The 23,275-nt window shown below is 40.5% G+C and overlaps 1 protein-coding gene across 1 annotated transcript in view; it reads left to right on the top strand.

Annotated features, from left to right (window-relative positions):
* Positions 1-23,275, top strand: part of b4galnt4a (beta-1,4-N-acetyl-galactosaminyl transferase 4a) — a 173,117-nt gene that overhangs the window by 102,794 nt on the left and 47,048 nt on the right. The window contains exons 3-6 of the mRNA XM_086028668.1: positions 7,978-8,076; positions 20,680-20,775; positions 21,680-21,770; positions 22,478-22,578. Of these exons, the coding sequence (XP_085884794.1) occupies positions 7,978-8,076; positions 20,680-20,775; positions 21,680-21,770; positions 22,478-22,578 (387 nt within the window). The remainder of the gene's footprint in view (positions 1-7,977; positions 8,077-20,679; positions 20,776-21,679; positions 21,771-22,477; positions 22,579-23,275) is intronic.

The raw sequence follows: 23,275 nt of genomic DNA, 5'->3' as shown, positions 1-23,275 counted from the left end.
CCGTGTCATGGTCAGAATGGGAACGTAAGCTTTGGCTGATGTCATGTTGTTCTACTTCAAGCCACAAGCTCTGTTGAGACTGTTCAAAGGGCCCCTGCTGGTTGCAGTCAAGTAGTGCGCACTGTTTTGCCACAGTTGCCTCCAGATACCGTAATAAACAGTCAATTGCACATTTGATTATTGCACTTATTGGGCACACCTTGTCCTACAGTGAAAAGAAAATCTGATACATATTAAATGTCTTTAGTGTAAAAATAGTTTTTTTTTGTCATAAAATTCAGATGCCATCTGATTGAGGATTATAATATGACATCAACACATTTGAAAGCTTTAGATTATTATTATTATTATTGTTGTTGTTATTATTATCCATCCATCCTTTATCTATACCGCTTATCCTCACAAGGGTCGCAGGTAGTGCTGGAGCCTATCCCAGCTGTCTTCGGGCAGTAGGCGGGGGACACCCTGAATTAGTTGCCAGCCAATCACAGGGCACACAGAGACAAACAATCATCAGCACTCACAATCACACCTAGGGGCAATTTAGAGTGTCCAAACAATTTACCATGCATGTTTTTGGAATGTGGGAGGAAACCGAAGCACCGGAGAAAACCCACGCAGGCATGGGCAGTACGTGCAAACTCCACACAGGGAGGCCGGCGCCGGAATCGAACCCACGACCTCTGAACTGTGAGGCGGACGTGCTAACCAGTCGACCACGCCTTATTATTATTATTATTATTATCATCTATACATCCATTATCTGAACTGCTTATTATCGTCATCATCATCATAATCCTCATCATCATCATCCTCATGTGTGCAGTTATTTCAACATGTCTCTTCCATTTTAATTTCCGTACCATACCAAGTGAGGAAATTGCCTTCACAACGGTTTCAGCATGTGACTTGGTGATAAAGGTCAGAATGTGAGTGTTAACGACACACATCGGGCTCTTTTAGTTACTCTGGTAGCTGACAGGAGGGAAGCCTGTTGTCATACTTTTTCATCATTACCTTCTCTGCCCTCCTTCATCTCGCTCCCTTGGAAGTTAAAAAAGTAATCAAAGACTCAGCATTAGTCGGCTGTCAAATCACTTCTTCTGCTCCCAAAAATATTTTGCAAAAACTGGCACCTTCTCTCCAAATACCCTCAGTTGTGCGGTGCCGAAAACCCCTCAAACTTGTCACAGGGGAGGTACGCATATTTTAAATCTCTGCTAAATGGAAGATGCTTCACCACTTATTTAACAGTGCTGCTCCCCTGGTCCTACCATTGGAGCAGCAGACTTTTATCTCTTCACTGCTGAGAACTTTTTGCTCCCCACTGGTCCGTCCTGCCCTTCACATGACCGCGTTAACTTTAATATGCCTCATAGCATATTAAAGCTTTCAGCGCTCTCGTTGCATAGTACATTTGTGGAGATATTGCGGTCTTTGGGGAGGAGGTCCTTGGCAGCAGGGTGGATGATCACAAAAGACAGCATTGTACCTGAACAAGTTCCATAAAAGAAAGTTCGTTCACTCATTCATATATAGGGCGAACGTGAACTGAACGTAGTGTATTTTTACTTCGTGAATATTTTTATGAACGAGCTCATTCTGGGGCCAATGAACGTTTTTTCAATGGTAGTTCATTTTTCTTCAAGAGTGCCAGGTTTTCTTGACAGAAAACCCGGCTAACAAAATGTAAACAAGCCTTAATTTGGCATAAAACGCCATTATTTGGCAACCGCGGGCACCAACAGTCACACCGCACATGCGTCATCAAAATGTGATGCCATGTGAATGGACTAATAACTATGCCGCTTACATGCCGTCAGGTAAAGTAAAGCCACCGGTGACCATCTTACATTGCCTTTCATGAAGCCCGCCTAACTTGAATGCATTGATTTCTCTGTGGCGTTTTCACTTTATTTTCTGTCTTTACGGTGAAAATTTCTCTGTGTACGGCACACGGTTGTACCAATAAATTTGGGAGAAGTACGACATGCACATTTCATCGGTAAGAATGTGATTTTAAATGTTCTTAAAAGGCATATCTCTGAGTGCTACTCAAAGATTCATCTGCATCATGTTGTCAGAACCATCAACAATGAATTAAAAGAAAGCCCTTCTGGACAAAATTCACTGCGAATTGTAAAACTAGCCTCTGTCAGTCACAGATCACAATACTGAGATAATATGCTCTGAATGTTTGATGCAAACAGTGATGTTCATTCTTTGACAGGCTCACATCACTCCATACAACGATGCTGGCATATAAATTGCACCGATAACAGCATTTCAGCGAAGAAAATACCATAAATTGTCAGTAAAAGTAACAACATAAGATGGCCTTGCTCTGGTTTCAGCCGCGAGTGGCTTTTTGATAATCCAATCATATATACAGGTACAGGTGTCACCAATTCCGGTCCTCGAGGGCACCTGTCCTGCAGGTTTTCAATCTCTCCCTGCTGTAACACACCTGTTAAAATGATCAGCTCATCAGCAAGCTCTTGAGAAGACTGATAACGATCCCGATCATTTTAACAGGTGTGTACTGGTATGTACTTGGCTACTTAACTTTCAATGTTTTGCATGTTGAATAGTGCACTTTGAGGTGCATCCTTACTTTCCTACCTCAACCTGGTTCCTATACCAGATTATGTTTGTGATTGTCCTGTTTTTGTTGTAATTCATTTGAAAAAAGGCAATTCAAGCAATACGTTTTTCTTCTTTATTTTGAGATTGTTAGGTGAGAGTGCTACCTGGATACTAGTGTGGATGGAATGGGTGGAAACAATGTGGAAACGGACAAGTGTTCTTTAGTGAATGTTTTTTTTGTTTTGTTTTTCTTTCGTTGTCAAAACAAGTTTAACAAACCTGTGAAGAAGTAATTAGTGATGTCAGCAAAACAACACACTTTGCATATGTAAACAAGCTGCTTGTACTCCTTGGTCTTATACAAAATATGTTGTTGAAATAATCATCATCATTGTCTATGTACAGTAAGTTAAGAATTTGACAAAGTGAAGAAGCCTTATAAGCACATTGTGATCCACCATTGTTTTAACTCATTAAGCATGTGAGCACATAACCGCATTTCTACCACTAAAGCCGGGAGCGCTGTTGCGTGTTTCTCCCTTTAAAGCCGGGAGAGCGTATACGTCATTTTCTTTTTTTAATCCCATTCTTGGTCTCTTAGCCAATGAAATGCATCAGAATATACATGTGACGGTGTCGTGAGTTGTTGGAGGATATCCAGAATTTTTTCTAGGAGTAATGGCGGCACAGTCGATCGCGGATCTCTGCAATAAGTCACGGCAGTGATACAGACAACACGCTCGCGAACTTTAAAGCCGTAAAACCATCCAAATGTGATGTATGGTTAAGAATTATGTTCGTAGACAATGACAATTTCAACGTATTTGTAAGAGAGTACAGCATGGTAATTACCACTTAATTAAAAATATTACTTCACTTGCGTCTTCGATTGAAACAGTAAAGATTAATAAACTCGGGCCTGTGTGAAAGCCATGTCTAAAATCTCAAATTATTTTGGAATTATGTTTCTATCTGCTACAGGGGCCGAGATATTAATTATTTTGTAGGTGGCGAAAATGTTAGGTTTTTCAAGGGTGACTCCAAAGACGACCGTAGGCTTTAGAGAGATGTCTGATGAGGGGCTTCAGGCTTTGATAGGTGAATTGCGAAAGGGGTCGTGCATACCTAAACAAAAATGATAACTGTATCATGCTCACAAACTTCTACCCTAAAACTTGGTAAGTCACAGTAAATGTAAACATACAACCACGGCAAGATCAACTCTTGATCAAGACCAAGTTAAGGCTTGCATGGTTATGTTTGCAACTGCTTTTTAAAATCATAACATACTGTTTGTCATATTTGTAATGGCATACAATAAGCTACAAATGTAACCTCTCTTACAAAGGTAAACTCACATACTGTACATAAGAAATGTGAATGGCTAGTTGCCATCAAGTAAACGTCAACGGGAAAGCAAGAAGTGCTTGGCTGGATTTGAGAAATATGAAACACAGGGCATTCTGTGGGTGGTACGTGTGCATGATGAGGTCTCATTATAATGCTCCCTCGACTAAAAAGCCTCTACAATGGTGCTGAGACAGGGACTGCAACAACTTTAGTGCCAAATTGTGGCAGTGTGGCAATCTGTCATGTTTATGGTCTTGAAGAAAAGTGTCGGTTTTAAGACATGGATGGTAAAGATGCCAACCCTCCCGTTTTCAACAGAAGTCCCCTTAAAAATAAGTACAACCCCTGACATTACGGGCAGCTAATAGGTCCTCACAAATTCACACCGACCCTTTCTTGTCCGCGTGCATCGTTCATTCTTTGACACATAATCTCTGTGTTGGAGTCATCTGTGAAACCGCGTGCAGACTCCATAACTCACGCACCTCTTACAAGTGTTTGCCTTTGCTTACTTTTGGACATACAATACATACAAAGTGTTTGAGGAAACATGTTTTTGGCACACTTTCAGAAAAAACTGTGAAGTTGGTGGTGTACATGAGATTAAAGTGGAAGTCAACCTCCCAAAAATATTTGCAAAAATATGTTCTATGCTCCTCCACTGCTGTCTAAATATGACATTCTGATTAATATTGTGTTTGTGGAATCTAAGTTAAGTAGCAAAATCCTCCCATGTTTAGCCATCTCAGGCGTAAAACTACCAGTATTCTTCATATGGCCGCCTCGACTTTCGAACAACCTGCCCAAGGAGATAAGACGCGCAAGCTTCCATCTTCGTAGTGTGTAGACGCTTGCAGCTCAGCACCTGCTTTGCTTGCATTTTTTTTTTGCTGATAACTGCTTTGTTTTTTGTTTTTTCTCTCTCTGCCCTTCTCCTGGATACGTTTTATATATGTGTGGCTGTATTATTTTTTCATTTTTAAGACAGCTTGCCGGGACATTTTTTCAACATGTTTCGTTACCTCCTCACGATAACGTCAGCACGGCCTGCTAATACTACAAACTTACAATACTACAATACCACTAATACTACTACGTCCTACAAGACATCTAGTAGCAACGAGGCTAGAAGCGAGATGCTTCCCGTCCCCACAGAAGACTACCACAAACTCCTTCAGAAGATGGCGGGGCTGAAGGCAAAAATGCATCGCCTCGAAGTATATGTGGAGGTGAATGGAAAATCAATGATACCACGCTCCCAAGTGTCTCCAAACAGTGGACACGAGCATGCTAACAGACAGCTAGCTCCATCCACCAGGCCTCCCTGGAATTTGCAGGGAGCAAAGCCAAAAATGAGGAGTTTTCGCCCAACAGCCAGATCTGCTCGCGAACAAATTGTTCTCATCCAAGAGGTCGCATCAACACCAAGAAATCAGTCTTGGACTTTGGCACCGGCAAGAAAAAGGAAACCATCTTACGGACAAGGAAAACAAAACACGGGCATCAAACTGAGAAACAGGTTTGCCCTACTGTCATCTGACCAGCAAGCTTCAGTGGATCACCAATGCACCAATGAAATGTATGAAAGTGGACCCTCTCACCACGAGAGATCAGCTACTGGGTCACAAACACTGATAATAGGCGACAAAGCCTTATTTGGCGTCAAACGACACTGCAGCAGAAAGCACACAAAGGTTCTGTGTTTTGCTAATGACATGGTTTCTGATATTTCTGAAAAAGTCGAGAAGGTTGCTGCTGAGCATTTGACTGTCAGATCGATCATAATTCACACAGGAGCATTTGATGTGCTGAAAAAACAATCAGAGATACTGAAGTAAGACTTTGTTGACCTTCTACAAAAAATGCAATCTCTGAACGCAGAGGTATTTTTAAGCAGACCCCTGCCTACAATCCGACAAGGGGATGAGCGTTTCAGCCGGATAATGTCCCTGTCAAGGCTGAGAAGCATCTGTGCTTCTCATTCTGCTAATTTTATTGACAATTTTTCCATTTTTTGGGAACGTTACCATTTTTTCCAACGCGATGGGATTTATCTTAATAAGAAGGGGATCAAATTACTGACTGCCAACATTGTCCAAAGCGTGCATCACGGAGCGGCACGTTCTCACAACAAAGGCCATGTTTACCCGCAACAACAGATAAGACGAGAATCTGCCTCAACTCTGAAGGACCATCATGCACACGTTGAAACCCAATCCCCCCACACCACTCCCTCCAGAACAGATTGATATTTCCTCATCAGACCCATCTGCTGGGCCAAACACCACCACTGGATTCACCCCTGGCCAGCACATCGCCCCCGAACAACGACGACTCAGCCCTCGATTTTTAACGAAAAAAATTGTTTGGACAAATCACATAAACTTCACTGTTCTTCAATTTCATGAACTTTTTACTATTTGTGAACTTTACCATGGATTACTCAAAGGGCTGTTTTAAACCAGTATTTATTTTAATACATTTTTTTTTGCATTATTATCTAGAATTATTTTTCACAAGAGCTTTATGTTTGAGAAGTTCAAGACAATACAATAATGCAGCTGTTACTGAAAACATGCTATTGAACACTTGGCTAACCTTGTCTTGCTTTAGAAAGAAAATATATAGGACAAACACAACGCTGCATTTTATGGGCAAGCAAGGAAGTCTATCCAATCTAAGCAGTCTATGTAAACATATGATGCATATGTGTGTACAGTGTTTCTGTATATCGTCGCTGTCATGTGAAAAACACTTATCTCCATTTTCTTCATTTTTCTTATTTTTTCAAGAATGTTGTTTCCGTGTTAGAGACATCGCATTAATGTGAAAATTAAAAAAGTTTCCAAAATTGGAGATACGTGTTTTTCACAGGACAGCGACGATATGCTATAGCTGCGTATGCTATAAAATAAATATTAGCTGAATATGTGCATTTGCGTTTTGAACTTGTTGGTTTAATGTTGCCATTAGACGTACTTAGCCGATTCTGACTTTGGGTCATGAGCCCTACCCATTCTATGGCTCCGCGTCGGCCGAATGAGCCAGCTGGGCCGGCCCGGCCCGAGCAGGATCAGCGACCCCGCGAAGGGCGACCGCTGCCACCGCGGCGGCTACTGGAGAGATCCGTGGGAAGGGCCGGGCGCACTCTCCAAAGTCGCTGACCGAAAGGACCACGGCAGCTCGAGTGGGGGCAAGCTTCCGTGCTATTGCGACACAGCTTTGGCTGCAGGAGCCCGGGGCGCACACTTTTTTTTCTAATCGGTAGTTCTTCGTTTGTAGCTCATGCGCGCGGCTAACTAGGGAGTCGACGAGCAGTCTGCACTCGGCAGAGCAGGGAGGGAGGGGCGGGCGCACGGGGCAGGCTTCGGCAGTGTGTGCGGGAGCAGCAGACCATTAGGAGCAGACGTTGGCAAAGCGCTGTTGGAATCGAAGTCAGTGGTTTGGTATCGGTAATATCGATGCCACAGCAAGCTAGTATTGTATCCGTTCAAAATGTTTAGTATCGAGTAAGTACCGAAGTATCGATATTTTTGACAAGCCTAATAGACGGGCCTTGAGAGTAAATCCCAAATCCTGTAGGTCTCATTTTGAAATAAGACCACCCAAAAGTGGTGGATTTGAGATTAAGTCAGACTACTGCAGTTTTTGTATGTTTTCAGTTAAAAATGGTGCAGTGTAAAATACTTTAAGGCCGAAGTGAGAATGAGTGTTGACGAGAGTTCCACAGAGGTTTTAACAAGGGGAATAACCCTCAGCACGAGTGTGTGTGCTGAGCATAATGGACAGTTTAAGCTTCTAGCACTCCCATCAATGAGACAGGCCTGCGGCTTGAGCTAATGATGGTACTTCATCTCTGTTATTGAGAGTATTCATGATGATGGATGGATTTTGCGCCTCTGCGCGTAGATGGATGTGTGAGTCGATAGCAGGATTAAACCGTTGACTTAGAATCAGGTTTTCCTTGCATAAGTGTCTCTTTAGCATGAATTGTCTTGTAATTTGAGGGGAATAAGTGTTTTTAATTTCCTTCTCTTCAAGGATGACGAGCCAATTACAGGAGTTTCCAACAGCAGAGGCCACTCCCACATCCGCAAGTTTCTTACAGAGCACCATAAGAAATTGCCATGGAAACCAGAGGTAATTACTTTTCTCCTTTTTTGTATCCTCAATTAGCCTTGAGTACTTGTTGTGAGGGCCTGCTATCTTTTAGGCACAGGTCCTGTTGCTTTCTCCATTTTACATGACTCATCACCGAGGTTTGGTGACTCATAGTGTGCACGCATTAAAATTTTAGCAACTAACCTTAACCAGAAAGCATGTCGTTATCATTCCAGAAGACATTTTCCTTTTTGAAATATGATTTAACTGAAAATGTGCTACTTTTCTTGACTTCATGCGACAAAGACATTTAATCATTCACATATGAGCTCTTTTTATAGAAAATATGTACATGCCTCGTAAATTATTGCATTGGAATGATATTTCATCAAAACCCATTAAAGGATGGCAGACAGGGCTACTGAGCTGTGGCTTTTACTGTAGTTAATCAACTACCAGTTCTGTATGTGGGAACCTTCCGCTGCATTCTCCCCTATGATTCACCACAGTGTTTTTAGAGAAATTTTAGTCAGGTGGGATTAAAAAAAAAAAAGAAATCTGTATAAATTAATACATTGTCTTTAAATGTGTCTAAAGCGAATATTTACATTTACATCTTTCTTGTAAACAATGCACTTTGCAGGAGAAACTGAATATTGTGAGTGGACTCAATATTATTTCAGTCTGTAATCTGATGACATAAAATTCTCATAATTCTCCGTTTAAACTGTCATATAGCTACATTCAATCACTTTCACATATGGGACATGGCAAAATGGAGAACAAATCAAGAGTGCCGAATATGTTGACAAAAACGTAAACAGAGGTATTAGCTTGATGTCGTTTTCTTTTTGTCATGTTATATTCTCATATTTGTGAAAAATGGACAGATGTTTGGTTTCCCAAGCCAAACATAAGGCCTTTATTGATGTATTTAGTTTACATTGTAAATGAATTCAGCAGCAGCAATGTCACAGCTACTGTACATTTGACAATGCAGAGCAATCTTCTGTTTTCACAAATTCTGTCCAAATATATATTTAATTTTGTAATTATTAGATCTGCCACTCAGCCAAGCATGGCATTGCACAAATTCCAAATACAGAATGTTTTAATGGAACATGATTGCATGAAGTGTCATGACAGCTTATATATTTTTTTCTTTCCAAACCTTAATCTTTTTAATTCCTACTTCAAAATGTCCCATCTGAGGGAAGTGGAATGTCAACAAAAGCTATTTCTGTGGCGCATGATAAACTAATATTTGCTTTGTTTGTGAACAGACAATGTTAACAGTTAATTAACAAAGAAAAACAAAATTGCTATCCACCTTTTTCCTACACCAATACATACCTTATCACAGATTACACACACAAGATTGACTGGACGTGTTTCTATCAGTCACTGAAATGGGCTCGGAACGCACATGAAAAGTGTTGTGCAAGCAGATAAAGACGGCTCTGTGGTATCGCAGAAGAAGACTGTGGTCTTTCTTTTGAAAAGAACCCAAGACAACACGTCAGTCGGTACTTGACCCTGTTAGGGACGAGTAGAGGGACGTACGAAAACCAACTTCCGTCCTTTCTTTTTAAAAGACTTCTTGTCCTGTGTCCGTCTATCCGTCCACAAAATGGGCGTCTGTCCAGGAAGGACCGACAGGCCGTTTTGTCCCTGGGACCGAATGCCCATCTCTGCCAATGACATCACTTCTTTCAACACTGCATTTCCTCTGTCTCTTGGTTGTTTCAGCTAACTGTGACAGTTGGATCTGGCCTCTCCCAGAAAAGTTTTTGTTCTGTCCCAAGTTTTAAATGCTGTGCTAAGTAGGATGGGCACATACATCCAATTTACATGCACTTGGGGCATGTTAAAAAAATAATAATGATAAATAAATAAAAAAGAAATGGAAAGTGACAGATTTATTTATTGTAACTTGGTAATAAGTTTGTTTGCCTCTTCCACACTTTCAATTCCTTCAAATTTTCTGTGGTGAAAACCATCGGATTTAGCTAAAGCACAAAATCCTCTTTTAAATCCGGTGCTGCTTTTGTTCTGGTGACGTTGAGCTCCAGTGAGTTCTCACTGAAGGTTTGGAACAGGTTGCTGACTGTCTGCTGGTACTGAGTCAGAGCATCAGAACCAGTCATGTGGGCCACCAATGCCATGTCATCTATTTAAAAAGTGTCATTCCTTCACTGCTGCAAGAGATGTTGTTAGTGTATGCGGAGAAGAGGAGGGGAGATAAAACACAACCTTGAGGAAGCTCTGTGTTTAAAACCAGTTTGCTTGATTTAAAACCATTCACCAAGCTCCTGTTGTGGTGTGTCCTATAAATCCATAAATGCAGTGTTGGGTGTCACTGCAAAAATGCAATTAAATTGATTAAATCTAAATTTAAGAAATAAATAGTTGTTTTGAGAGGATTCAGACTAAAAACAAGTGAAATGATCTGCCAGTGCAGTAAGATAATTACACTTTCTTGATTTCTTGAAATAAGAAAGATTTTCTTGGCTTTTGAAAAGAGAGAACTATCTCAAAATGAGTGGTGAAACACAAATTCCAAGCACTATATTAGGTACAATAAAGTTGAAACTAACCTATCATGCATGTTTTTGGATTGGCGCGGGAGCAGAGTACCCGGAGAAAACCCACACAGGTACAGGGAGAACATGCAAACTCCACACAGAAAGGCCCGGGCCAGATTCGAACCCACAACCTCTATCTATGCTGTGAGGCGGACGTGCTAACCAGTTAACTACCGTGCCGCCCTGGAGTGCACAAAAAGTGTGAATGAAGTGTGTTGATATTGGTACACCAGTTAGTAGTTACTAGGAGGTTCTTGAAACAAGTTTTTAAAGATTCTCTGAAAACATCAAACTGAGACTTTGTCAATAATTTCTTATTTTGCATGTAAATGAATCAATTGTATTATATACAAACTAAGTAAGAAATAAAAGACACATCTTGAATGAATAATCTCACAAATTCTGCTCTTGCATAGTATATTATTCTCAAAACAAGATCAAAAACACTTTTTGGCTTGACATAAGATTCTAAGTCTAGGTTAGATAGCTGATTTTTGCAGTGATGGTCTGTCAGGCGGTGCAGCAAGTTTCTGATTGATGTTTACAGTATTAAAAGCAGAGGAGAAGTCCATGAATAAAATGTATATGTTTGTGTCTAGAGTCCAGGTGTTTTGTGATGTTTTCTAAAAGTGTGAGGCATTAATGAAATAAAACACCGTTGGTCTATGCTGTGAAGCTGTATGTTTTGTGCGTCTTACAGTAGCTGTGTTTTTAAAGACAACACTTTTCATTTAATTTTTGCATCCGGTCTCATTAGACTGTGTAAGGGACATTAATGTTGTGGCAGGTGAGTGTATATTTATAGTTTCTTTGACTCATGCTGTAAAGTTCAGACTGTAAGCCCCAATTTACGGCTGCTTTTATTTGTATTTTCCCGATCAGGAGCATCACGCCCTTGTTCATTCTTAGCTTCTTCTTCTTAACCGCACACCCTCATCATGCCCAAAATTGGACATAATGCCGACAGTGCAGCTTTCAGGTTGAACGCGATGGACCTGACCATGGAAACACACAATCAAGCAGCTAAATCAAAAGAGATTCTGGACCTTATTTTGGCTGTTAATGTTTTTTTGCAGCTTTAGCATCATTTTTGCTTCTGTTTCACTTTTTGCTGTTCCCCCTTGTTTATTTCCTATGGTTGTCAGTTCAGGTTTACTCTCAATACAATCGATTCCTAAACATTGCAATGTTTATTTTGGAAGATGGTGAACAAGTCTCTAAATGAGGTGCAAAGTCTTCTTGCTTCAAACTGTTTAATAGTCATACATGTTCACTCAAAGTGCTTTCAACACAGCATTACTGCCGCTATCATTAACTGCATGCTAACATACAGTACAATGGGAAATTAGCATCGCTATTAAGATCATTTAAAAAAGTTGATATTTTTGGCAGTAACATTCAAATAGTACATCCAACAGTACGCACAGGTAAAAAGAGTATTCCCCCCCAAAAAATAATCAGAAGAACGAAAGCAAGCTTTTGTTTAGTTTGCAGAATGTGTACATCTTGGAAGCCATTAATCCACTCTTACCTATGTCTCACTATTACCACCATCAACCTAAGGAGTGCACACCAGAGGAGATGGCACACTATGTGAAATACTGTACATTCAGTTTATAAAGTTAATGTGTTCGGGAGACAGGGGCGGAATGTTTTTTATAAAATTTGCGGGTGTGACTTATATTGTATACCAGTTGGCTCAACAGAACACATTTTACACTACTTTATTGCCAATGGAGCTTGGTGACAACATTCCTCAGTATTCAACTCGGAGGACTTTGCAAATAAATAATCAATGAATCCCTTAAAATTCCCGTCCGTCAGACATAATGGAGCACATGCACAGCACATCTTCCTCTGCTCTCTCTGCTCACTATCTGTCCTAATTACTGACACTAACTTGTTTTCCTGGTGCACAGCCAAAACGGCAGAGGTCCGAGGTGTACTCTGTGGCTGGCGGAGGTAGAGCGGGGCCATATGCCAGCTGTCACCGCTTGACAGGGGTCACACAGGCATGCAATGGCATTCGTACAAGCCACATGCACACTGACACAGCTATTACCAAACAAGGCATTCATACACAATACTGACATTAACTCACATCTGTACACATGTTTATTGATTTTGTTTTCAAAATTATATTGATGACCTATGGTGTGGGCTTTAATTATGTCTCCAAGTGGTGAACTCATCCAGTGGAGATGAATGTCAAAGCCACAGGCATGCCAAGGACTCCAACAAAGGAAGGAGATACTAAAGCATGTCGTTATCATTGCAGGACATATTTTCCTTTTGTGAAATATGATTTACTGAAAATGTGCTACTTTTCTTTACTTCATGTTAGAAAGACAGTTAATCATTCACATCTGTGCTCTTTTTATAGAAAATGTGTACATGCCTGTTGAATGATTGCACTGGAATGATATTTCATCAAAATCCATTAAAGGATGGCAGACAAGGCTACTGAGCTGTGACTTTTACTGTAGATCAGGGAGAATCTGTAAGCTTTTCAGCCTGCTTTAATCAAGTACCAGTATGTGCTTGTGTGCCATGTTAACCTTCCTCTGCACTCTCCCCTCTGAATCATCACATTTTTAGAGAAATTTTAGTCGGCGGGATGAAAAAAAATATTCTGCATAAGTAAATAAATTGTAAGTGTGTCTAAAGGGAATATTTAAATTAACAGCTTTCTTGTAAACAATGCACTTGGCGGGAGAAACAATGTTGTGAGTGGACTGAATGTTATTGCAGTCGGTAATGTGATGACATAAAATTCTCATAATTCTCAGTTTAAACTCATACAGCTACAGGTTTGCATCGTATTAAGTTTTTGGGGTGAAATGCACCGTAACTTTCAAAACTCTGTTGCGAACACAAGTTAGCAATAACACTGCATTACCCACAAAGCTTCTGTTTACATCACAGATTACCCAGAGTTGATGTTATCAAAAAAAACATAGCAAACCTATTTTTAAGAAGTTAAACATAATCAAACCGTAAGTCTAAATGCTGTATAACTATTAGTGTTGTTCCGATACCACTTTTTGGCCCCGATACCGATTCCGCTACCTGGCTGTGCAGTATTGGCCGATGCCGATACTGTACCGATACCTCACCGTTTGAAAAAAATCCAAAATAATCGCAATTTCTTTTGTAATTCTAAAGAATTGCGCTCTATTCATATTTAAATCATCACATGCGAAGTATCTGTAGTGACATATACACACAAAATACATATGTTGAATAAACAGCCTATTTTCATAGATCTTCGTGCTTGTGAGAGTGAGACATGGGATACATACTGTATTCACATGAATGTACATTTGTAATAAAGCAAAGTGCAGCATTTGTACTTCTAAAATATATTCAGTGATTCTAACCGACCCCCCAATGCGTGACATTACATTTGTATGCTGCCAGAGGGGCAGGCGGTCGAGTGAGTGAGATAACAGTCCGTTATGTGTTTCTAAAAATGGTTAATAAGCGATGTGTTGTAAACAAACTCGTCACTTTGTTAGCAGTCAGCAAGCTAGGGCGAGCTCGAAAAAGCTTCGACGGGTCATAAAGACGAGTTTATCTGGACACAAACCATTTCATGAGAGACGTTTTACACCATTAAACCAGTGATCGATGTACTGTGTCAAACGAAAGCAACATACTTTGCTACGAGACAAAGATCCAGCCGACATGCCCCCAAAGTAATTGCAGGCTCTTGATATTATCAAAGTCCCCCCAAGCAACTGCCTCCGATGTGTGTCCTTATAGCGACCTTTTTCACCAAACTAGACATAAGTAGACCGATAACCAATAACGCTAATAATGGATAAGGCTTCTCCTCGTATTTTCCTTCCGCATGAGGCTCTCAAATATGCGCGCTGCGTTCAAATAATGATACCATTATTGATAACTGGCATCGGCGTTTTAATTGTTAGTACCGGCCGATCAGATACCAGCGTTTTAATGCACAACGGTAATTACTATTCAATAATGTCAACCACATATTGACGCTCGTTCCCAATACAGTCTTGTTAGGCATACACAGGTTAGACGGAAGAAGCCTTGCTGCTGTTGGACAAGCACACTCATGTTTTTATGGATGTAATAACACTGCATAAAGCTGCAAAGCATGAGGCACTACTCAACATGCAAGTGTGACTAAAGGAGAGGACAAGAGGTGGTGATGGCAATATTTTTTTTTATTCTTCTGCTTGTCTGTGTCTGGTCGGTCCACCCAAATACTAGAAGGAAAAGAAAAGCAGATTACAGGAGTCTTATTTTGTCAAAAGTGTCTTATTGCAATAGGTGCACTGATGGACAGAGAAAAGTCATCTTGCACTTGTTCGTGTGCTATGCTCTCTCTCCATGTCAAAATTGATGTGATCACTGAGCAGATTGTAGATTATTTTACCCAAACCACCATTACAGAAGTTGATGAGGCTGCGATGTAAATGTATGAACATTGTCTGTCTTCTATTTCTGATCCTCTTCTCTTTTGTAGATGATGTCTCCTGATGTAATTTGCGCTTCTTTCAAGCCACATCTTTTACCACCCCTCCCACCTGCCTGACTGTCACAGTCTTTATATATTTTGACATTGTAATAGAAAGACAGGTGTCAGTGGTAAGCATAGAATCTTGAGTGTTTACAAAACAACTCCAGTATGGTCACATAGGGAATCACACAATTTGATCGTCACATTTGAAGTCTGTAAAACTGCAGCACATAATGTGATGCACTTAACCAACCTGTGGGCTTTGTGCTGAGCGCTATTCTCTTTATCCCGGTGTACCTTTTGCCAGGAACATCATGTCTCACTTTCCTTATCCAAATGGGATTCAGAGTGTCAGATGGTGCGATTCCTCGTCAGTGGGTGCGCTGAGCGGCCATTTGTCAGTATTCCCTGCCAGCATGAATGCAGCAAGCTGCACCAGGCTTGGAGGAGAGCAAGTGTCTGATTTGTGCTCCTCTTGATATTGCAACCAGATGGGTGGGAGGGAGTGGAGATTTTGGGCAGCAGCTCACAGGGAGATACGCCGAGACAAATGAAGGAGGAAACTGTTAACATTTCAGCTTTTGTTTAGCAGTATTTTATATCTAACACATTCGTCAAGTAGTCTTTGCTGTATGTTATCATTTGCTCCTTTGTGACTTTTATGCTATTTATCCGACAGATGGGATTAACTGCCAGCTTCTCCTCCTACCTCAGTTAATGTCAGTCATAACTACTATATGTGTCTTGTTATATCAGAGAGCCACTGCAACGAAATATTGGTATTTGACATTTTACTTTCAGTGTCTTTAAAGTAGAAGTCAACCCAAATATATTTTTTTTCAAGAATATGTTCTATGCAAGCCCACTAGTTGAAACAAGGCATTCTGATAAATATTGCGTTTGTGGATTAACTCTTTAAAGCCAGGAGTGCATATCCGCGTCTTTACCACTAAAGCCGGGAGCTCTGATGCATGTTTCCACCTTTAAAGCCGGGAGAGCGTACACGTCATTATCTTTTTTTAATCAGTCTCCTAGCCAATAAAATGAATCGGAATATACACGCGGCGGTGTCGCGACTCCTCGGAGGATGTCGGTAATGGCGGACACCGTCGAAGTGAAAAAGACGATGCGCTTGCGAACTTTGAACTAGTGGAACCAGTCTAACGTGATATATGGTTAAGATATGTTTGTAGATGATGATATCGATGTCTTTGACTCACTCGATTTTTTTTAAAGTTAAAAAAAGTGCTTTTCTTGCACTGATAAAAAAAAATAAACTTGGGCCAGTTTGAAAGCCACATGTCTAAGCTTTCAATGTCCTTCTGCTACAGGAGCTGAGATATTAATTATTTTCTAAGTATTGAATTTCCGGGAAAACTTCCAGGTTTTCGAGGGTGATTCCAAAGACGACCTTAGGTTTTAGAGAGATGTTTAGAAAGGCGCTTCAGGCCTTAATGGGTTAAGAGTTAATACACACGTTTTAGCCATCTTGTCTATTCTTGTCTATTGTCAATTCTGTTGACTGAAAATGACATCACAAATGCTTAGGGCTCAGGTAACAACCAATCACGGCTGACCTGTTTTCTGAAGCTGAGTCGTTACCTGAGCCCTGAGTAGTTGTGATGTCATTTTCAGTCGACAGAAGTGACTAAATGGCCGCCCACTGAGATGGCTGAGATGGTTGATTTCCTTTTTTTTTTTTTTTTTTTTTTAAAAGATAAAAAGATGTGTTTGCTCATGTGACGCTTGCAAGTCAGTAGGTTTCTGTAAATGTGGCATTTTCCTTCAAGATATCTCTTTCCATTAAATGACTATTTGGTACATATCTCAGTATATTTTAAAGTGGAACGGTTTGATTCAATTCAGTTCGACACACTTTTATCTTTGAAATCAAAACCAAATCCAATTGTTTTTTTTCTTAGCCCCTAATATCTAGGGGATGGTTTTCAAGTTGTTCGCAATTCCACATGTATCCTGTAACCAATTAGCCTTCACCCCCCTCCCAAGAAAGTTTACAACCCATGGCCTCTCCACACTGAGCGTGTAATCGTTGACTTTTAATGGTGCCTCGTGAACAAGAAGAGCTGTTAGCAGGGGGCCAAGCCGTGAAACCCTCTAGAAATCTGTTAATAAGACTCCTTTACACAAGGCCTCGCTCCGTCTCCTAAATCCTGCTAACCTCTATCTGACTCTGCTTGCTGCCATGAACTCCCTTTCACACATCAGACATTCAACTTTCTGACACCTCGCTGGGAGATGATTGGAATATGTCAACCCTCATGGTTTCCTGATTTTTCCATTTCCAACATGTTTTAGACACAAACATTAACAACAATTGTGGCTCAGCTGAACTGACACATTTTGTTTTTTTGTGTGGTTTTTTTTGTTTTTCTTTAACTCTTGTTTAATGCATGAGTGTAATCGCTGTGCTGCTGTGGGTATGCTCAAATCCTCAATGACCGTACCGAGCAGCTGGAGAAATACGAGGCTCCCCTTCAGGTGAGGCCATTCGTTGAAATGTCTGTGTGATAATGTAGGAGTGTGACACCTACTGTCAACATATTTCTGCTTTAAATTGAGAAATGGCATTTGAGTCCAAAATAGAAAGGCATTTATCTGACCTGATAGAGAACTCTTACTAAGCTCAGCTCTCAGGATGGAAGTGCAGCATGTTTTTTGTCTTTTTTGGCCTAATGCCATTAAGGTCACGTTGACCTCATGGATGGATGGATGGATCACAGTTGCCAGTGAACATCTAAAGAGATTAAACAGCACCATGGCATTTAATAAATGGCAGACCTCTGCCAAAGCCCCCCAAAAAGTGAAAGCAACGTTGTCGAGTTTGTTTTTTGAAGTAGCCATTGTAATTCCGTACGTTTGAGTGGACAACACACTAAGGGTAGTCTACTTTACTACCACAATGATGTTTAAAGTGTTACTCTTGACTAGCGCTCAGGCTTTGTAGTCTGCTGCTTACCCTAAATTATTGGTCAAACAATAGCGACAGTCCGATGCTCTTGCGTGAGTTACTGGTCAGCCGTGTGGCCGCGCGGCCATTGTGGTTGATGTGGCTTTGCTGACATTAAAGATATTATAGCCTACTGGCAAACCTATAGCATAAATTGACCAGTACTTGTTTAACAATACGGGATTTTGAAAGTACTCGAGCTACAAGAGCCGTCATTTTGATGGATTGTGCTGTTGCGCTCTGACAATGATGTCATCGATTAAAATGATTATTACTCGCTGCCCGAGTGTGTAAAGGTATTTTGTTTACTAAGCTTCTGTTGTGAGTATCTTTGAATGTAAATTATGTCCTAATGAATGATAATGAATGATAAATAGTTGATGGAGCGCCCGGCTCCTGCGTTGTGTGTGGGGGTCAGCTGTTATAAAATACAGCTGATTTGGAGCCGAAGGAAAGGAGACGCGTGTTGCAAATGACTTTACTGCGCTTCACTTCGAAGAGAAGGAAAGAAATTAGAAGTACAGCACCCAAAACAATGTGCCGAGCGCACCCGGGAACTTTTTTTTTTTTTTCCCTTGGAGGAATTATGCCAACAAACACCACATAAGATCATTATTGTATTGATTTCGATTGTCTAGCATGTACTGCCCACAATGTCATGACCAGCCTTTTGTACTACACAAAACATGGCTTCTCTTGGCCAGCGCAGGGGCACTTTTTTATTCGGACTCGCTGTGTGTCAGCCAAGAAATTCATCATCATATTCGTCAATATTTTGAACAAGATGTAATGCCTTCTTCTATCTCTATCAGATTTTTTACGGATCAGCTACCTTTATCAATGCAGCCGGTGGTTGCTATGGAAACCCGGCGGTGCCGTCCCATCGCAACGTGCGTAAGATTAAGTAGAGCCGTCAAATTGACGCGCACGGAGGAGTTAAATGAGCACTGATGCGTACTATTTTATATTGTTTAATACCATAACATTGCATCATGGGAATGGAATATACTGTATACAGAATTAGGAAAAGTCAAAAGGCCAGGGGTATCTTATGTCTACGCAGAGTAATAACACATATATAAAGTTTGGAAAGAGTCAAAATGACAGCTCTCGTAGTCCTAGTGTTAATAGTAGGTTGTACATATACATATTACATATTTTATTAAAAGACCGTTATGTGTTATGTAAAATATATAGGAACTAGAGCCGACAAAAAATGAATAAATAAAAAAAAAAACAGCGGCTCAAGTCGGCCTGGAATGGATCGGCCATTCAAGATTTCCCTCGAAATTCCTGATGGCCTCCACGCCCCCGCACCTTGCTGTGTGTTTAAAAACCATGTAAACAGTATGACACATTATCAAAGTGTCGCGAATTTCTTACATGCAGAACTCTCTGCTGTGATGAGCCCAGAACAAGGAAAAGTTTCCCCATTTGGCCCAGTTGTGTTACTTTGCTGTGTCAGATGTAAGCACACTGAGCGAGAGGATTTTTATTTCATCATCACTTCATAGCAGGTGAACCATGTCAATCCGATTGTTTTCAAACATTTATGTTCTGTCTAACTTTTGTGTATGAGTTGTCTATTGTATGTGGTTATTGCAAAGCATTCCCTCCTCCTGTGTTTTTTTTTAATTACAATTTTGTATGCCACTGAAAAAATATCAATAAAGTTATCAAGGAATTGATGCCAAGACGACTTTCATCACATTTACAGTATGTTGACTAAAAATGTGAAATTGTTTAACCAGTACAACATACTCTTCCAGTCGTTTGCTAGCTGTACATATAAGATGTTTTTGTTAGTGTGTGTGTGCCTATAAACTATTCCCTCAAAGGCAAAACAAAAATTCATTTATTCTCGCTGTTTCCTGTGTGCTCCATGTTTAATGCAGACAAATGTCAGCGTATGGTCGGGGGATGGGCTTTGACTAATTGCTGGATATTTGAAGCTCTCCCATGACATTGCGGGTATGCTTAGTCAACATCCTCTAATTGGGATCATATGAGCAACACAATGGGTTCTTTTATTTTTTCTCTTGTGTATGTTTGTCTATTGTCAAGGGACACAAAGAGTTGCCCATGATCCAACGTACCAACACGTAACATAAACAAAATGATTGGGATGTACCTTATAATTAATTTGATGATCAGTTTGTGGTTGAACGAGTCACCTGAGTTACACCTGACTCTTTGTCATCTTACATACATTCTGAACATTTTGTGTTCCATAGTGTGGAAAGCTAGGCCCACAGGGACATGTTTGGATGAGCTTGGCGTGTAAAGAACTTGCAGAGTTCTGACCGCATGACCATCAAAACCTTTTTGGATGAACAAGAGCAAGATATTGTCAGCCAGGTCAAAATCTTGCCAAACGTCTACTGACGATACAAAGTGGGACCGAGGCCATATTTTCGTCACATCCTGTCGGTGTAAAAGCACAGTTTATGATTACTCGGGTGTTTTTGCAGTTAGAGTCAATGGAGCACTTTCCGGTGTACCTTTAGCGCTACCGTGTGGAACTTGCATGATGCTTTTGCCGTCTTGTTACTGTCAACAGTAACAATTCTTTCTGTTTGATGTTGTCTTGTTTGCAGTATAAGGGTCAAGCCAACCTCCATGTGTTCGAGGACTGGTGTGGCTCCTCTGTAGCCCAACTCAGAAAGAACCTACACTTCCCTCTTTACCCTCATGTAAGTAGCAAGAAGCATACTGCCTCTTCTAATAATACAGCGTTTGTGTGTGTGTGTGTGTGTGGGGTATTTCAAGAATTAATGCAATGGCAAGATATGCGGTATAATGCTTTTGTACTGATCACTTTCAGGAAAAAATGCAAGTGTCTTGTAAATCCCTTCCTGAATTACCAAGTTAACATTTGCCTTTGGATTTGCAAGTGTCACTTGCTTACCCCAAGGGACAACTTAGTCCAAATAGGTTGTTGGGTAATTCTAGGCAGTTTGATCTTTTTGCTGAAAATACTTCAAGATGTGGATGATGGGATTTTATTTCATGGCCTTGGGATTCCCATATGAGGAGATTAAAACTCATGACATCTACTGCGGGCTGCCAGCAGCATGATGTGCAGCATAGCCAAAGATTGTCAAAATCACCGCTGCTAACTACTCTATCCTAGTAACGTTAAATAAAACATTTTCTGTTTTCCACCTTTCATATGAGCAGACATTTTCATCAAATACATATCGTGTAAAAACTATATTGTAATTGTGATTTTACCGCATAAAACGACACTTACTGGATGCCTGCATTACAAAACAATATAGTGATAAAAGAAAATATCCCGATAGACATATCCTGTATGTTAAATGACCATTTCCCGACACTTACTATCAAACTAACTAGGAGCCTGGTGCAAAGGCAGTCTTCGAATATATCACTTTATATCGAGAATCCAGTCTAACTTGTGTCCGGAGCGCTCCACTTCAACGTAGGTTGAACTCCATTGCTTGTTACGGTTACTAAGCTCTGACTGGACACTGCCTGCTGATTGGAGGAGTTTAGCACCCGGTCGGTCGCTCACCTTGGGTTCACTCACAAGACTGTTAATGCTTTCGCTTCGATTTCTGCTTCCTGCTACAGACAAGAACGACTTTGAAGAAGCTGGCCGTGGCGCCGAAGTGGAAGAATTACGGCCTGAGAATCTTTGGATTTCTTCACCCTTATCGAGATGGTAAGCAGCTCGTCTTATTAGCTAGTCCGTGGTCTGTTGCTGTCAGCCTTCGAGCAAGTGTCCTTCAAATTGATATAGACCATCCCCACAGCTGTAAAATACCGTGTGATTCGGGATCACAACTACTGTATAAACGATCTTCACCATTGGTAGTGCCCTTTGAACGTAATCTCTCTGCAGTATCTGCTTTACTGCTGTTACTACGGCAACAGAGAAGCATCAAAATCCTAGTTGATGAGTATGCTGCATATTATGCTATTTGTTTTGTCCTTTTTGGTCTTGGATGGTTAAAGTTCTCTGCCTTTGGAGTCAAGAACAAGTGCCTCAGTGAAGCATAGGGATAATGGTCAATAAAAGTGTGTTTGCAGTAAGATGCCTTATCTTTTTGGAGATACATATCTAAATGAAGTCACCGAAATGTCATACACCTCTCAGTATGGTATCTACAATGTATTATATTAAATAAAAGTAAAAACCCAGGTGTTAAAAATCGGGTTTGGTATTGGTTTATGTGCTACGTACATGAAAATAGGATTATTATCTGATATTTTGGCTGGAATATTATTCATTTTGAAAGCTCTCTCACTCATGAAGGTCATGTTGTAATGGTCAAAGTTCAAGCGTCCGCCCATTTTTTCACAGCAGTTTCCAGTTCAGTACATTTAATTTTCTGACAGCTGTTATTTTTTCTATTATATTTTTTTCAGGGGATTTCCAGTTTTCAGTCTCATCTGATGATAATTCAGAGTTCTGGTTAAGTCCTGATGAAAGTCCTCTCAACTCCAGGCTGCTGGTCTATGTCGGACAGGTAAGCAATCAACTGTCACACATGCATGTAAACATCTCAATCACAGTTATTTGAGTTATTTAAGGCCAGCCAGGCTTAGTTGGTCGAGTAGTTGTCTGATCCCCAGTTGCCCTGCGACAATGTCAGTACTTAACTCCACTTTCTCCTGATGCTGTGTCATCAGTAGGCGAATGAAGTAACTTTTGTTGAAGTGACCAGTTACCATTATCATTTACCATCTGCATCCGTTATTCTCTCCTAAGTTGGGTTGGGTGAGTACTGATACCAGGTGTAGGCATTTTGCCGATAACGGCCTTATATCAAGGTAGTGAGTTCTCGTCACTGTTGCCCTCTTGTGGCCATTTTACTATCAGGAAGTAAATGGCATGTGTGGCTGACAGAACAGTTTTCAAAGTGAACTGCATCCATGTCAATCCTCTCAAATGCTTGTGAAGATGCAATTTGTGTAACTATATGGATGTTTATAATGCTTATATCAATGTTTACAGTGCACTATTAGTGTTGCTACAAAAATGTATATGTTTATTGGATAACACGATTTCTGTATGGCCGGCAGAGATATCGGTAGGGATGCCACAAACAGCATAATTGATTATCCTATCGATTACTCCATCGATTACTTGAGTAATTCAGCCCCCCCCACACACACGCTAATTTTACTTTCATATATTTGACAGTGATAAGTACACATTTACAA

Source organism: Filicampus tigris, chromosome 4, assembly GCF_054856515.1.
Source record: "Filicampus tigris isolate MCC_2025a chromosome 4, RoL_Ftig_1.0, whole genome shotgun sequence".
In the NCBI taxonomy this organism is placed as follows: domain Eukaryota; kingdom Metazoa; phylum Chordata; class Actinopteri; order Syngnathiformes; family Syngnathidae; genus Filicampus; species Filicampus tigris.
This window is presented reverse-complemented; position numbering and strand designations above follow the sequence as displayed.